A 17,442-nucleotide genomic window follows, 5' to 3' on the forward strand; every position below is an offset into this window, starting at 1 on the left:
TTTGATTCTCATTAGGATACAGAGCTGTTAGTGGAATACGGCGCGTAATGTTGGCTGCAAAACAAACCTATTGTGTGAGATAGGGATGCCACCCGGCTGGATTTTTGTTACACTTTCTTACGCAAAATATAGGGGGTGGGGGTCCTTAAAAATATTGTTACGCGTAACAAGTTATTTGCATAGCGAAAGAATATTAAAAAAATTCAAAAATATTCATTATATCTTTGAAAAAGCATGAAATATACAATAGATAATTATTTATTGCACTGTCCTTTAAATTCTACTAAAATAAGGAAGTTTTTCAAAAAACAGCATTTGTTACGCGTTAAGGTTGGTATCGTGTTCAAAAGAAATTTCTTTTTCTATCTCAATCACATGTTAAATTCCGTTCACTGAATCGGAAAAGTAAAGAATCGAAACAAAATTCTTACAACAGTATCCACATGAAAAGAACAAAAAACAAAATTGGCATTTGTAAGGTTCCCACGCAAAGTGATGGGAGCTGTCACTTTACTTTCGGAAAAATATTCTGCTCGATTATTCCGTAAGTAAAAGTGACAATTTGCTCCATGCAGATCAGTTGTCAAAATTCCTCTTGGTAATATTGAACAAAATTCCGTAACCTCTCTACTTTTTAAGTCGATACTGGCCTTTACGCATAGGGATGGGGGTGGTTCTGAAAATTGTTACGCACGCTTAGATCAATTTACCTATTTATGAGTACTTGATTTACCCATATTTGGGTATTCCAAATTTCACTCATATTATGAGTAAAATATACTGATAATATCGGTAAGTTTCACCCATCTTGTTGAAGAGGAGACTTTACCAATTTATGAGTAAATAAATCTACTCATATTTGGGTGAAAAAAATGACTTTGTTGTTTGTTGCTGTTTGTTGTTGTCATGCTCCGAACACAATCCGTGCTCCGAAAAAAAAATTGCAAATTGTTCCGTTCCGGCGATTTGTGGATCAATAAATGTAAGTAAATATTTAATACCGATGATATAATATTACATATTCTGTATCAATATTTTATAAATTCTAGGTATCGAATAATCTTTCCTGCGAGTGGAGTCACAGCACAGCTAACTTGCCATATGCGACGGTGGACAGACCCCGACCCAGTCCATCTTGTCTCTAACGCTCATATCCGCGACCCACGAAGATGCGGAACCGAATCCCAGTCCTCCTTGCTACTCATCCCTCAATCAACAGTTTTTTACGGGCACGTCCAATTTGATTGTTGCATCAGGAGGCAAGAACCGAAGTTCATTCATCGGGTTCTTTCAATTGCCCGGAGCATCTTGTTGAAGTCCAGCGTGTTGTGTGGGCTAGCATCTAGCACGTTCATCATCGACACCAACGAATCCAGCTGCAGTGGAGAGCGTACACCTGTTGTGGAAGCCCCATATCCTGTTAAAAGGTAAGTTTCAATTATTATCCATGCTTCTAACGTCAACAAAGACATTCCTGTTTCCATCTTGTAGAAATGCAGTCTGCCGGAACGAGATGACATCCAGCTCACGGATACTCAAACCTGATACTCTACCTGATTTGCAAGCCAGCGATGCCCGTCTAATCAGAAAACTTCGCAAGCAACATGTCAAACTGTAAGTTGAAATAATTCTTTACACTAATCATTACAATAACACTTTATCTCCTTTTTCTTGTAGGGGCAGAAACGATCATAGAATCAGATTCCACCCACATCCCGAGTTTGTGTTTGCAAACTTCGCGGATTGTGCTATTCTATCTACTTCGGCACCATCCAAAGAGTATGACGATGGGTAAAATTGAAGACACCGCATACGAAGATGACGTCGCAGGTGAAAATGGTACAGCAGTTATGGACGCAATTGTATTGCTAATGGACCTGGTGGTGGAACCGCTGATACTGGGTCGAGTCAAAGCGGTCGAATGGAAGTACGTCGTTTAGGAGGAATAGGCCTAAGTTATGCTAAAGATCCAACTCCGGGCAGACAACGACGTAGTGGCAACGATCACGGGATGTATCTTAGTATTGACGAGATCTAAACGATATAGATTTCGGATTGGCACGGAGGAAACAGTTACCATTTCAATAATTACAACGATCATGTATCTCAACACGAACGTCGTCGAAACGAGAATGGGCCTATTCCTTGGAATATTCCTTAAACTTCCATTTCTGCCAATGCAGCAACCGTAAATGTACTTGGTATACCAACGGGGCCGAGGGTGTAATACCTGTCGCTCACCGGTACTCAAACAGTTGTGGCTCCTTTTGATTGCGGTTCGCAGATTGTTATATAGCAGCAGCCGTTCCTCAGCATAATCCGCGTAGTCATGAACGTATCGATAAGAGGAACCGGATAAAAAATCCTTCACTAATGCGAAATTTAAATCAAGTTTGTATTTTATGAATAATGATTGTCATTGTTATAATAATTTAATAAATTTGGATGGTATTGTGCTCATTTATTTGATTTAATTCAAATTTCACAATTGAATTCTAATTTCAATATATTATTATGCAATAAAAAAAATAAAACATTACCCAAATTTGCGTAAAATTTACCTATAATCGCGTGTTTTCAAGTACCCATATATGGGTAAACTCGAGGTTAAGTCAGATTACTCATATATAGGTAAATTCAACTTTACCCATATCTACGTATGTGCACTTTTTGAGGATTTTAGGTACACTTCACCCATATTTGGGTGAACTGAAGTAAGCGTGCGGATTGTTACGAGGGGGTGGGGGGTTCTTAAAAACAACGTTTTTCGCGTTACGTAATATTTGAACAGGCCCCTTTGTACTCGAATTTTCGTCACATACCTCCCAGACCTTTTTGGCCAAAGATTTGACATCTTTTTAGGGTTGCCAACGCGTCCATTTTGGTCCCTTTATCTGTCGCACGCGAAAGAAGCTTCGCAGCCGCACCGAAAGGTAAAATTTCCCTTTGGCTTTGGCAAAAATTGAAAACTTTTCGCGTCGTCTGGTCCGTCATCATCGTTCTGGTGGCTGACGAGCGTTTTCTTTTTCATTCAAAAGTGCTTTTTCCGGTGTGATTTGTGCGTAATTCGAATGAAATTTCGGTACTGGCCAAATAGAAACATAAAGTAACGTCGAAATAAGTGGCACTGGATTGCGGTGCAACGCGTCCGTCTCGTGAGAACCGAAAGGCATTCGGAGCTAGTGGCTAGTCTGGGCTGGCAGTCGACAGCAAGAAGAACAAAAAGTGCGTGTCCCGTTTTTTTAGCGTTGTCCACACGGCAATCCAGACCCGGGGTTTCGTGGACTACATCGCTAGCTTCCAGCAATTGGTTTTGGTAGCCAGAATTTCGGTATTTTTCCCTTCGTAATATTTATTTTCTATATGAGTGCATCATCCGTGCCAGCCGACGATAGAGTTTCTCCTCCTGAATACGGTTGAATGACTTCCGGCATGTCTGTGACATCGCTGTTATCCCGAATCAAAGAGTTCGTGGTCGACGGTCGGAAGCGAAAAAGGTAAGGAACTCGTTATCGAACTTCTTGGGTCACGAATATTTTCACTGATGGTCCAGTTAGGATGAGTGTTTCCCAATCTAAATTTGTGACGTCCCGACTAGACTTTGTAATTGTAATTTATTAACTATACGTGGACCTGTTAGTTACCTTTACATCTGATTAAGGAAAAAAATGACATTGTATGTCATCAATGATAAGCCTAGTACGCTGCGGATACGGGATGGGTTTACGGAAAATTTGCTGAAATTACTAAAACCAAAGTAAATTTGACAGCTGATTCAGTAAATGTCACTTTTCCGTACGCAACTTCCTTCTCCAGCAGGCGTCATTAGCGTTACGAAATTTTCTCTACTTGTTAGCTCCGTACTGCTCACGGAATTACATAGCGGAATCATTCCGTATCCTATCTATTTGCACAGCACTGTTCAGCAGCGTACTACCCTAACCGCCTATATTGTTTGTGAAATTGTCAGGGCCGGATTATTTTTTTTAGGATCAGGATCCGTATAATTGGGGACCATTGCATATAACCCTTGTAGATAGACATAGGGATAACGGCTCAAACCTTGGCCCTTTATGCTACGGTTGAGCACATTTATCGTTATAAATCTTCATATATTGCATTTCCAACCAAAATTTTTCCATCAGCCGGCTTGCTTACATTTGGTTTTGACGTCAAATAGCAAAAAACTACGATTGATGTCCACAATCAACCCTATTCTTGTTTATGGACAAACGAAACATTCGAACGAATGTAGTTTGTTTGAATCGTTTCCCCATTTGATTTTGCTGGCGTAAACGAGAATGCGCATCAGCTTTCGTTCCGAAGCGCGTTCGTACGTAAACAAGAATAAGGGTGAATATCTCATTTAGACCAGCGAAAGTCTCGAGCAAAATGGACAAAATGTTGACATCATTAGTGCTGTCCAATGAGAGCTTGAAGTAGCTCGAAGTTTCTCCCTGTCCTGCTCATGCCTATTTGTTGACAAAAAATAACGAGCAGGACGGGAACAACTTCGAGCTATTTCGAGCTGCTCATTGGACAGCACTATTGTCCCTATCAGGTGGATGATTTTCCTGTCCACTTGGGACGAGTGATTGTTGATTTCGAGCAAACGAAATATGAAGATGGGTTGCTATCTATAGTGCTGTTCAATGAGCAGCTCGAAGTAGTTCCCGTCCTGCTCGTTCGTTTTAATGAACAAATGGGCATGATCAGGACAGGGAGAAACTTCGAGCTACTTCAAGCTCTCATTGGACAGCACTTATATTACAAGCATTTTTGCTTGCGTTGAATAAAGACACCATGCAAACAAATAGAGACAATCAAAACATCTTATTGAGGGCGGATTCTAATTGGCTACATGTAAGATACTACCACACTGGCTGTGAAAGTGCGTTCTAGCTACCTCAAATAGCACGCTCACCAGGAACATGCAAACGAAAATACCTCTTTTGAATAAAAGTGACAAGCAGCGGATTTCTTTGCAGTTTATCACCTCAGAATGCAAGTTCGCATTGTTTTCTATCGTTCTGAGGTGATGAACCTCAAATAAATCAGCTGCTTGTCGCTTTTATTTAAAAGAGGGGAAGTCGACGAAGAGAATCCTCTTTTGCGACATTCGCCCTTATTCCAGATAGAGCTTGATATTTGCAAGTAAAGAAGTTTAGAAAAATAAAAACTGATAAAAACTGCAATTGCAAAAAAAAAAACTACATGTTCTAGCCGTTATTTTGCGCCTTCAAACAAATTACATATGTTAATTAGGCCGATACAAATATTTAAAATCTATTTTGTCTCCCTCCTCCCCTTGGTTTTTTCTTGCAAAAAAAAAATTGAGGGGGCAACAAAATAAAATTTGGATAATTTTGAGGATTTTCAAAACATTCTTCAACAATTCCGAGGAGTTTTTTGATTTATTTCATTTTTATATTTATATTTTATTATACACCCCCCTCTTTGACCTTTAGGAGACCAGTAGGACAAAATGTTAATTAAATATTTGTAACGGCCTTATTGAGTGCCGCGTAATTTTGAGATTTACTGCTAGTTGAAACCCTGGCAGTTGTGTTGCTCTCGTAGTGCGATACTCTCAAAGACTTTTTTTTCCAAAACGTAAACAATGCTTTAGGCGGAGATGATGCATAACGCACTACTGAAGAAAGCAAATTATAAAACTTAGTCTAGGCAATTACTTGCTTAGGGTCTGTCTCATTTGGATAATTAAACTGAAATTAAACTTAAAAGTGACATTTCAAAAATTAACGAATAACCCTGCTCGCAGAGCAAGATTACTTTTGACAGATATCGAATCATTCAGCATCGATGTCTTATTGGAATTGCTGGATAGCACCAACAATTCTTATGACTGGGTGATTTTCTAATTTTCGAACTGTCACTTTTAAGTTTAATTCTCCTAATGAGACAGACCCTTAGTATTTTGCATAAACAGTTAGAACTCTGCTAACTATCTGATTTTATTACGAAATTTATTAGGCAGCGGCGGATGAGCTTCTTGTCATCGGCGACTTTAATCTTTCCGGTGTTTTGTGGAGAACGTCTCACAATGGTTTCCTCTATCCCGATGGACATCGGTCAGCATATCACTCGGGTCCTTTGCATCTTCTCGATGACTACAGCACGGCGATGCTATCTCAAATCAATCATGTAGCGAATGAGAATCATTGTTACTTGGACTTAAGTTTTGTGTTCATCGCCGCAGTTCCCATGGTTAAGCTCGTCCCTCATTACCCTACATTAGTTGTCCGAATTCCGGTGAGCTTGGCCAACGAGTTCAATGTATTTCCCGCTTCCGTATCGTACTACTTTCAGAAGGCCTATCATCAAAGCATTGTCCACGTACTATCTGGTATGCCTTGGGACGCTATACTTGCCGATAATGTCGAAAATGCTGCGTTGACTTTCTCGCACGTTTTTCTTAAAGGATCACTACGTCAGACTCACCAACGCCTATAAACGCGTCAGTCGTATATGCTATTCCCGATATCAAAGTAAGATCCAAACCAATCTCAAAACGCATCCTAAACTGTTTTGGAATCATGTCATCAAGCAACGCGGGAATCTGACCTCCCTTCCACTATGACATTTCAAGGCGAAACTGTATCTGCAGGTGATCTGTAGACTGTTTTCGCTAAAGTTTGCTGACGCTTTTACGAAGTACATCACGCAGCAGACAATGTTCCCCTATATGGCCATGTACTAGGTGTGATCGAGATCAGCGAAGATATGACCTCCTCTGCTGCATCAAAACTAAAGTCATCGATCAAACCTGGTCCCGATGGTATTCCGTCCAATTTCCTGAAAAGACATATTTCCAGTTTGCAGTATCCGTTGCTCCTCCTGTTTCGGCTTTTATCCAGTGGAATCTTTCCTTCATGTTGGAAGATTGCACAAAATGTTTCCTGTGCACAAGAAAGGGAACAAACGTGACGTTGACAATTATCAAGGAATAACTTCGCTGAGTGCAACATCAAAACTGTTCGAACTCGTTGTGATGGAACCTCTGCTTTCCCACAGCAAGCAGTATCTGTCTGAAACTCAGCATGGACTCATAGCCGGTCGCTCCACTAGTACTAATTTATTGTGCCTTACATCTTTCATTACGAACAGCATGACGAAAAGAGCTCAAACAGATGTCATCTACACAGATCTGTCAGCTGCTTTTGATAAATTAAACCACTGCATCGCTATCGCCAAATTAGACAAGTTAGGAGTAAATGGCACTCTATTGGAATGGTTCCGATCATATCTATCCGGCCGCCAACTAACGGTTGCTATCGGCGACTGCAGATCTGATTCCTTCGTCGCTACATCGGGAATACCCCAAGGAAGTCATTTGGGTCCGTTAGTCTTCCTACTATACTTCAATGACGCGAATTTTGTACTCGAAGTTCCCCTCCTATCGTATGCTGATGACCTAAAAATGTTCTTGCAAATCCAATCCATCCACGATTGCTATTTCCTTCAACGTCAGTTAGAATCCTTTGCCAATTGGTGCAATGTCAACCGTATGATAGTCAATCAAAAACCCGTTAGATTCGACTACACGCTTTTGAATACCAGCATAGAACGTCTGAGCCATGTCAAAGACTTGGGTGGAATTTTTGGATTCCCAGCTGACGTTCAAAATGCATATTTCATACGTTGTAGGTAAGGCTTCCAAAACCCTGCGCTTTATCTTTCGGATGACTAAAAAAATTTTACTGTCTGAAGTCTTTGTATTGCTCACTGGTGCGGTCGATACTGGAGTATTGCTCCGCCTTTGGGATCCCAATTATACGAACGGTTCCTACGATTTGCACTGCGTAGACTACCGTGGAGAGATCCATTACGCCTGCCAAGTTATGAAAGCCGCTGTCGGTTTATCGATCTGTTGCAGACGTTTTGCAAGGCCGAATAGATTGTAGTGACATTTTGGAACAGATTAATATTGATGTACAGCCGAAAACACTTCGAAATAACGCTATGTTAAGATTGCCATTTCGTCGGACTAACTACAGTATGAACGGTAGTATTGAAGGATTACAGCGTATATTAAACAGGGTTTCTACAATATTCGACTGCAACCTGCCTCGTCAGACGCTGCGTCGAAGATTCAAAGATTTTTTCAAATCGCAATAGATAGCTGTTTTAGCGTTTGTGTCCATTTTTTAAAAGTTTTTGGCGATATGTATACTTATATATTTTTTATTACCATCATTAGGACATAAGTAGTCTGTTGATGTAGACCTTAAATAAATAAATTACGTCATCATTCATAAATACAATGATTGGATGCTGATTTCCAACGATGCCTGCGTTAAAAATTCATGATTTATACGTGCGTTTGATTCCAATCTCCTCTATATCGATGAGCTGTTGTGAATGCTCTCAAAACTCTCACGTGTTTCAACTTCCCGAGTTGAACCATGAAAGGTTGATGCTTGAATCGCTTGTGCTTAAGGCTCAAGGAAAGTTGGGCAAAGAAAACAGCTTTCTGAATGATTCACCACCGGCGGTGTGTCGTCTGTCTCTTTCCGTCCTTCGGAAAATTGTGATTGTGTTAGTGCAATATCACAAACACTCATTCAAAAAATACGGATTTATGTAGTGGTTTGTTGACAACCTTCATTCCCCCTTAAATCAGGTTTGTGGAAGCCGTAAGGTAGGCAATTATTTTTGGTATAATATACGGCGAACGAAACGATTGTATCGAGATTCGAGAAAAGCATCATGAGGGCCCATTCACAAACTACATGACGTCTTAGGTTGTGGGAGGGTACCCGCAGACTATCCGGTCCGATGACTGGTCTATACATTTCCTCCCTTCCTACCTGTGCGTTCATGTCACCGATGACGGGTTTGACGTCCCGTTGTGAGCATCCATCGTATGTCTGATTTAGCTGTGCATAGAACGCTTCTTCCTTGACGTCGGATCGCGGCCTTTCATCAGGCCTTTCAGGAAAGGAAACGGCCTTTTATCATCAGCTTGCACATTCTTGGGTTAATTGGCTGCCACCTAATCACGCGTTGGGGCATCTTGCCCAACACTATGAAGCCGGTTATCAGCTCGTAGGTGCGGTGCCACAGCTTTGGTAAAGTATAGCCGCTTGATACTCGCTTTTTCACACTTTCTGTCCTGCCCAGCAAATCTCTTGCAGCGCCACGGCGTCGAAGTTTCGGGATCCATAGTCCACTGCCAACGCATTGAAGTCACCTGCTACAACTAACGCTTTCAAACCGGTTAGTTTCGCCGCAAGAATATCTATCCTAGTATACTGCTCTATATTCCATCTAGGAGGACAGTAGCAACCTGAGAGTAGCAACTACAAGAGTAAACTCCGTGTACCTTCGCTATGACAAAACCCTCATGATATGGTCGGGTGCCAAACCGCACCAAGCGGCTTTTTGACTTACTTGTGATATTTTGTTCATATGAGGACAGCGGAAATTGTTTCATATCAATTCATCCGTACATTTGTTGTATGATATCCTCAGTTATGGGGTTGAGGGTATCCGATACGCTTTGCGATCAATTAAATGCGTTAAACGAAAGCTTCGGCAGAAAAATGAGTAATATTTCGTTGTCGCTTGGTGCGATTTGGTTGAACCCCGATCATATTATCTCTTGGATGTGGTACCACCCGCAAATCCAGATTGCCACTATTCCGGACTTGTCAGCGATCCAGCTGTCGTTTCCAGCAGGAATGCGGTATAGGTCGGCTACATATACAGCAAGGCAACATCAGCTTTACACTCGATAATCGACTGTTGTAGCGGCAGTTGAGCTGCCTCGCAGTGATTTTAGTTAAACTGTGTTCCTGCCTGTCTGGACCCTTCTAGAGGCCGGAGAGTCCTCAACACCGGAGAGGTGTCTATTGTCTGGTCCCGGGTGACGAATAAGACACCTTGGTGTGGCCTGACAGGTGTGGGCTTTGTGGCCTTCAGCTCTATAGCAAGCCTGAAGTGGTTGGCTTATGTTCATCGAACATACCGACCAAACTACTTTCAACTTAGCCTTGTTCAGTACCTTCTTCGCCTCAGTCAGAGGCACTTGGAATGAGGCAACCTGCATTCCCGCATAGGTTTTGCGTAACCGAATCGCGGATTCCTGGATTTCACCATTGCAATTATCTCTCATTGCGTCCACCAGGTCTTCGGCTCCTGCTGGATGATCGAGACTGTGCATAGAGCTCTTACTTGAACCCCATCTCCCAAAACTTCGTCGGTCAACTCTTTATACTCAGAACTCTTCTGAGCGGCATCCCGCTTCAAGACAAGAATCATGTCGCCTTTCCGCGTTCGGCGGATGCAGTTAACATCCTCTACTAGGCCAGAGAACTTTTCGTTGCACCTCACAGCCTTCAAGACTTCGACATAGCTTTTATCGTCAGACTTGACCAATTTTCGCAGGCGCGCCCTTTTTCTCACGGGCTCTACCCTTTGTAGTCGTGACATGCTGCGCTCCATTTGCGGCTTGTGGACCACTCCGTTTCGCCTTTTTTGGATTCACGACCTCCACCCATGGTAGGCCTTCCTCCCGGGGATCTTCAGCTGCCCTCCTTGGTGGAGGCACTAGTTTTCGTTGTTCCTTAAGACCAGCAATCTGCTTGACCTTCTTCCGGCGAGTTTCAATATTGTATCTCTCCTTTTCGGAGGTACTGACTTTTTGCTATAGCTACATTCAGTTCCGCCACCTGCATTACTTCTTCTTCTCCTTCTTCTTCTTATTGGCATTACATCCGCACACTGGGACAGAGCCGCCTCGTAGCTTAGTGTTCATTAGTCACTTCCACAGTTATTAACTGCGAGGTTTCTAAGCCAGGTTACCATTTTTGCATTCGTATATCATGAGGCTAACACGATGATACTTTTATGCCCATGGAAGTCGAGACAATTTACAATCCGAAAATTGCCTTGAACGGCACCGGGAATCGAACCCAGCATGGTCTTGCTTTGTAGCCGCGCGTCTTACCACACGGCTAAGGAGGGCCCCAAAGCTTCGGAAATAGCAATGCGTTTTTGAAGTTCCGCAGTCTATCTCTTCGCCAGCTACTTTTCCTTATTATGGAGACGAATCTTCAATTCGGCCTCCTCACTGGCTTTCACCGCCAACTCCTTTTTCTTAGTAACGAGGCGTACTGGCCTCCAGCAGGGTCTTCCGACTTCGCTTCCACGACTAAGGCGCAGAAGGTCAGTAAGGCCTATTTCAGATCCCTACTGTATTTTACGCGGTTATTTAGAAAGAACATGATTACGTTCAAAACATCGGCAATCACCTCTATTTTCTGGCCTCCGCTTCCATCGTGGTTGGTCAACACCATTTTTGTGACCTTGGTTAGAGTAGGGCCGTCCACTTTTACTTTGACCGGCACCTCCTCTGGCCTACTACGGCCTTCGCCTTTTCATTTTCTCGGTGACCTTTAGGGTGACCGAATAAAGACAAGTTTTTTTTGATAAAGTTGTTTGTCATAAGACGAGTTCGAGTTCTATTCATTTCCACCACTTTATTGTACCTTTGACAGATACATATTTCGACCTCAACGCACACTTAAAATTCAGCATTGGGCGATATTGTTTTCGTGACGATAATTTTTAATGCTTTTTGTTCTAAGCGAGACATCTGTTTCTCTGTGTATTAAGTATCATCATTAGGGCGTTCATCTTGCCCCGTCCTACCTTAACTGTAAAGTAACATGCTTTTCAGTAAACCGTTCATTCCTGTTTACTTTCACGAATCGGTCTTCCTATTCGACCGCACGCACCAGGTAAAAAAAAACTTTGATGCTAAATTGAGAACCGCTGATTATCTGTGTTTTAAGCGCATGCACACTTCGGCTACCGGTGTCTCATGCTGGTGTTGCTTCTGTTCCCATCTTCTCATCTCTCTATCCGGATGGAGATGCATAACATAGACGAACCAACCCACCACCGGCTGATGATCCGGCAGCAGTAGCCGCCACAGTCGCGCTGACTTATTACCCTCAACCCACAGAAGAAAATTTCCCTTTTCTAACGGTGTGTGTATTTTTCTTTTTTTCCGCAGCGACGAGCCGTCAGAAGCATCAACAATAAGTTTTGCCAAATATCGTCGAATCACGGACGATTTTCCCAAGTTTATCTCCACACCGTTGAGTAATGGTAAGTATCGTGTCATCATTGTAATGCATTTTTTACTTGGGAGTTTCTAGCGGTGATTTGGTTTCTTCTGTTGTTTAAGTGTTACTGGATGTTGAATTACGATTGTGTTCATCCCGCTTCATAACAATCCGCTGCCGAAAAATAATGTTCTTCTCTAGGTTTTCCGCCCACGTCGTTAAGCTTTCCTGAGCGTTGGGTGCGTTACTATTGAGTATACATTAGAAATTTCAAACAATTTGAATGGTTATTGGATGTGATTTCAAAACGATTTCATCCACGAATAAATATCATAATGCGAATAGGTAATAGGTATTCGAAATGGGAAAACAACTTCTATGGTGAACAAAACGTGAAATATGTTGTGTCAAATCAAACATAATATAATAGACCAGTAACAATGATTTTGTCACAGGCGGATTGACTTACACAAACCTATGATAATTTGTCATACATTCCCTAATTGCAATGGATAATGGAAACTATTTAGAAGTATTATACATTTACTACAGTAAAACTTTTAATTTCAAAAACATGGGATATTGAATGAATTGTTAGCACTCAGCAGTAAGGTCGACGATTATATTCAATGAAAAAAAGTCGAACCCAATCAATGTCACAACGAGAGTTCGTCAAGGGTCACACCAAGGACCTCTTCTGTTCATAATGTTATCAGTGATAATTTTTTTTTACTTTTCTCGAACTTTTCTCAGTGCGAAAGACTATCATTGCAAAGGCGAACTTTTCATAGGAAGCCGGAGACCCGTTGAATAGAATTATGTGATTACGTGTTTCATATGCATTAGAGTGGTCATTTTTTCAAATCAATGGTTTTTCGAAGCCATTCTGGGTCCTGAACAACTATGCAGAATTTGGGACCGATTGGTTGCTTCCTCGCTTTCCGCATCGCGTTTGCAGTTTGTATGGAAATTAGTATGAGAGAACGTATATTTTTGCATTTTACTTCTAGAGGTTTCAGTTCATCATAAACCAAATGGCACATTGCGTTAAAGCATAGCCCAAAGGATGCCAAAAAACTTTGCCAAATAAGGCACTTTACTGGAACGTCCACGAAAAGAGTTATAACGCTTCGAATGTTCAATCCATATGCAAAAAATGGTTTATTCTGTTAGCACTGCCGAGCTACATGGAACAATAATTTAACTGTGTGTTGTTTTAAAATTATTGATCTTACAGGGCTTTGGAGCTGATGGGAGTTATTCGGAATGATTTTACAAAGTAAAAATTTCCCTCCGATAACCAAAGGTTGTCCGGTAGTGCTGGCAGAAACATTGATTTCTTGCAGATGGTTTAAAAAATCAATTTTCGAAACGTAATAACATTTTTTGTAGATCTTCCAGCTACGTACCTTCGGCAAAGTTGCTAACGACAACGTAATGAGTCACGTGGTTGACGATAAATTGAAGCCGCTAAGAGCAAAAATATAAAAAAGTACGTTTTCCCATACTAATCTCCATATAAATTCAAAACGCGATGCGGAAAGCGAGGACGCAACTAATCGAGCCCATATTTTGCACAGTAGATTGGGGTCCCAAAAACGTTCAGAAAAACCTTGATCTCACTTGAATGGATGAAATTTGCGTTTTCCCATACAACTGCGCCCCACTCTAATATGCAGTGTCACAGTATCAACATACCGCCGATTCAACATAGATTTTTTCTCTGACCCACATTTTAACATAAGTTTTAGTCCAAAAAGTAATGCAAGCCTTGAAAAATTAGATATAGGTGTGGAATTTTTCAAATATGTTCTGGACTGTGTATGCTTGTACCAAATTAAAAAAAATGCAACTGAGCAAATCGCATTTGGAACAAAATTACAATTTTCACTCCAGGGGCCTGTAGCATAATCGAAATTTTACTAATAGTATTAGTAAAGTCGCTTGTAACTTGTATTTTTCTGTTGCATAATGAATCTACAAGTATGAATTTACAAGACTAATATTACAAGTAAACCGCACTAATAATATTAGTGGAATTTACAAGTAACTGTTGCATAAAGAAAATACAAGTAGAAATTATTAGCGTTGGATTGTAGTTTCTTTTACAAGTATGAATGGTGCTGTAATTTAATTTACAAGTAGCTTTTATTTTATTATTTTAGCTGTGCAAAGTAATTATGCATAGTTTAATTGTTTGTAACGACTTAACAAAGAAAGAAACTATTATTCTAGTTGCTTCAAATTACCATATAATGAAATACTGTGCATTAAAAATAAATTTCTCGTTCCCATATGAACCGGTGCCAGCGAAAGTGGTACATAAACCATTTTTGTCAATTACTGAGTTTTTTACACCAACGGCTTCTATTTGAAAAGATCTAGTAAGGTAATAACAATAAGTGATTTTTGGCAACTAAATCTGGAAATATGCACATTTTATTTTCTGGTATATATCACAATGGTCATATCGTTGACAGAAAAAGTGGTACATGTACAGTTCAACCTACTAAAATCTGCATATTTAGAAGAAAATTTAGCAACATGACAGTTTTCACAACACCTTTTGATCCTATTTTGAATTTCAAAATAGTTTACTGCCGTTTAGAATGATTTTAAAATGTACATGTACCACTTTTACTGTCAACGTTTTTGGTTTCTGTTTCCTTTTGTTCCCATTAATAGTGGTACATGTGCAATTTGTTCCAATAAATTTTAAATTTTTCATAAACTTTGCTAATTTTTCACTACTATCTTTAGGCACATCAGACATAACATGTTGGTACAGTTTAGTTGCACAAAACTGCAAAAATTAATTTATTATTCGATGTTTGTGGGAAAATGCGTCTCCTGAAAAATTTACTCAATGTAACATGTACCACTTTCGCTGGCACCGGTTCATATAACATGGAGAATTATGAAAAATGTCAAATTACTTTGGATATAGAAAAAGTAATTTAAGTGCTGACATCAAGTATTCAAATGGTGGAGCGCTAAAGATCATTAGCAATTATGCAGTACACAGAAACTCAAAACTACTCAAAAGTGGGTTGTCTTAGCTCAAATCCGTACTTTGGACCAATAACCAAATTTTGAGTTTCCTAACACTTAGTAGTTTAACTTAATCCACTTAAAACATATTAACCAAAGCTGAGTTTAGTTTACCCAAAGTTGACTTTATTCTTCTCAAAATTGAGAAAACTTAAATTTGTATTATTGTATTATTATACTAAACAATCTCGTTTAAGACCATGCATATTGCTTTATGTTTGACAACAATCATGGGAAAGAAAGGAAAAACGGAAAAACTACCTAAATTTTGAGCAGAATTTATTACGATATTTTCATCAGTTAGTATGTTGAACTAAAAAAGAAATGAGTCCAAATTTCATAATCGAATTAGAAGCAAAATCTAACCCGCATAAGTCTTACAATACACGTAAATTAAAGCCTCTTCAAAAACCCACAACAAACAAGTCCAGCGGGATTCGATTTATCATGGAGGATACGTTCGCGTAACTTACAAATCGCCTTAATTAAAACTTAAGTCAATCCCAAAGACCACGTAAAAACGACTCCAGTGTGCATTACATTGGCTTGGTTAAAAATGCCGATACCACCGCCGGCTTAAACCGCGGAATCAATAAATTTACAGAGAGTGTTCCGTGCATACCTATCGCAGTCAAAATATATATTCTATCCACAAATTTGCAAACAAACGTAAACAAATCGTTTAGCTCCGCATTGACAGTGAACTGTCGGGTGAATTTTGACAGGTAAATGAACCTGACGGACTTGTAATTTAAACCTTACTAATAATACAAGTACTAATATTATTAGTTGGCAAAACATTATTATGCGACGCAAATTACAAGTACTTGTAATTTGTTGACTTGTAACTTGTAACTTGTAGCTAATATTATTAGTCTGATTATGCTACAGGGCCCAGACCTCATACGAGTAGATAATTTAAAAAGATTTCATCTCTAGACTATTAAGGGAGCTCTATTCTAATGACTTCATTCAAGTTTTTAGTTCAGAAATATAATTTGCGACCTTATTCATGAAAATAGTTTAGCGGGACATTTATGCCGAGAAATATAACACTTGTTTGCGGATTTCTACGCATATTAGTCCCGCTGAGTGAATGATTTCGTTAATGACTACTATGATCGACAAATCTCTTCCCACGCTTAATATATAAATTTGTACTGCCCACGTGGTTGATGTTGGTAGATCCCCTTGCTATCACTCAGAATAAAGATCCTTTTAGTCGGCCTTGTTTACCACTAAAAGTGGTAAGGCTTGCGAAAGCTAAACATTGAATACCTTTTTTATAACAAAACTGTATAAAATAATAGATTCTGCATAATGATTAATTTATTCCTCACGAGACAAATATAGTAGAAATAGAAATGGGAGAAGAAATTCAACAATGGGACAAACCGACTTGATGTTGTTTTCATAGATTTTTCTAACAAAGTTCGATATTTTCGAGTGCTCTCAGGAAGAACACATCAAAATAGAGCGCTCTGTGATAAAAAGTCAAAATCATCAAAAACTAACTTGGGACAATTATGCGTAGAAGGGCAGTAGAGCCTCCAAACCTTTCTTGATTTTGGATTTTGATGTTCTCCATGATCAACAGAGCGTTTGAACGCTTTTCCCCGGAAGCACCAAGATTTGCACAGCCGAGAATCTCAGCAAACATTTGTATATTTTTTTAAATTTCTGTCAAAGTGGTGTATCGTTGCTCTGAAGCTCAGCACAACTGTTTTGCCGCAATATCAGTTTCTGGTTTTGGTGAGTAGAAGTCTGTGCGGACTTTGCAGAGCTGCAGAAATTTAAATTGAGTATTAGAGTGGTAGGCCTGGTAGCAGGTCACTTTTTAGTGACTTGGCCACTTTTTTCGGTGTAGTCACTAAAAAGTCTCTTTTTTTGACCTCAAGTCACTAAAGTCACTTTTTCTCGGGAAAAGTCACTATTTTCAGCTATGTTGAAACTTTTAACTATTTCGTGAGCAGCGTCGTGGAATGAGAAAAAATGTTGAAAAAATTGAAACTTTATATGACGGACAGGGGCCCTCCTTAGCCGTGCGGTAAGACGCGCGGCTACAAAGCAAGACCATGCTGAGGGTGGCTGGGTTCGATTCCCGGTGCCGGTCTAGGCAATTTTCGGATTGGAAATTGTCTCGACTTCCCTGGGCATGAAAGTATAATCGTGTTAGCCTCATGATACACGAATGCAAAAATGGTAACCTGGCTTAGAAACCTCGCAGTTGATAACTGTGGAAGTGCTTAATGAACACTAAGCTGCGAGGCGGCTCTGTCCCAGTGTGAGGATGTAA

The 17,442-nt window shown here is 40.1% G+C and overlaps 2 protein-coding genes across 2 annotated transcripts in view; both read left to right on the forward strand.

Moving 5' to 3' along the window:
• Positions 1-691: 691 nt before the first annotated feature.
• LOC134205883 (uncharacterized) lies at positions 692-2,647 on the forward strand. Its single transcript, XM_062681549.1, has 4 exons — positions 692-982; positions 1,050-1,427; positions 1,492-1,614; positions 1,678-2,647. Coding segments are annotated over exons 1-4 (621 nt in total). The 5' UTR covers positions 692-980; the 3' UTR covers positions 1,796-2,647.
• A 255-nt stretch (positions 2,648-2,902) lies between these two features.
• The window catches only part of LOC134205882 (sentrin-specific protease-like), a 42,888-nt gene continuing 28,348 nt past the window's right edge, over positions 2,903-17,442 (forward strand). The window contains exons 1-2 of the mRNA XM_062681548.1: positions 2,903-3,497; positions 12,044-12,138. Of these exons, the coding sequence (XP_062537532.1) occupies positions 3,421-3,497; positions 12,044-12,138 (172 nt within the window). The 5' untranslated portion in view covers positions 2,903-3,420. The remainder of the gene's footprint in view (positions 3,498-12,043; positions 12,139-17,442) is intronic.

Source organism: Armigeres subalbatus, chromosome 1, assembly GCF_024139115.2.
Source record: "Armigeres subalbatus isolate Guangzhou_Male chromosome 1, GZ_Asu_2, whole genome shotgun sequence".
Classification (NCBI taxonomy): Eukaryota; Metazoa; Arthropoda; class Insecta; order Diptera; family Culicidae; genus Armigeres; species Armigeres subalbatus.

Bases quoted from the DNA above. Each gene is read 5' to 3' on its own strand.
- LOC134205883 (XM_062681549.1), top strand. The intron at 1,428-1,491 runs GTAAGTTTCAAT...TCCATCTTGTAG, and splicing joins GCCCCATATCCTGTTAAAAG to AAATGCAGTCTGCCGGAACG. The intron at 1,615-1,677 runs GTAAGTTGAAAT...TTTTTCTTGTAG, and splicing joins CGCAAGCAACATGTCAAACT to GGGCAGAAACGATCATAGAA.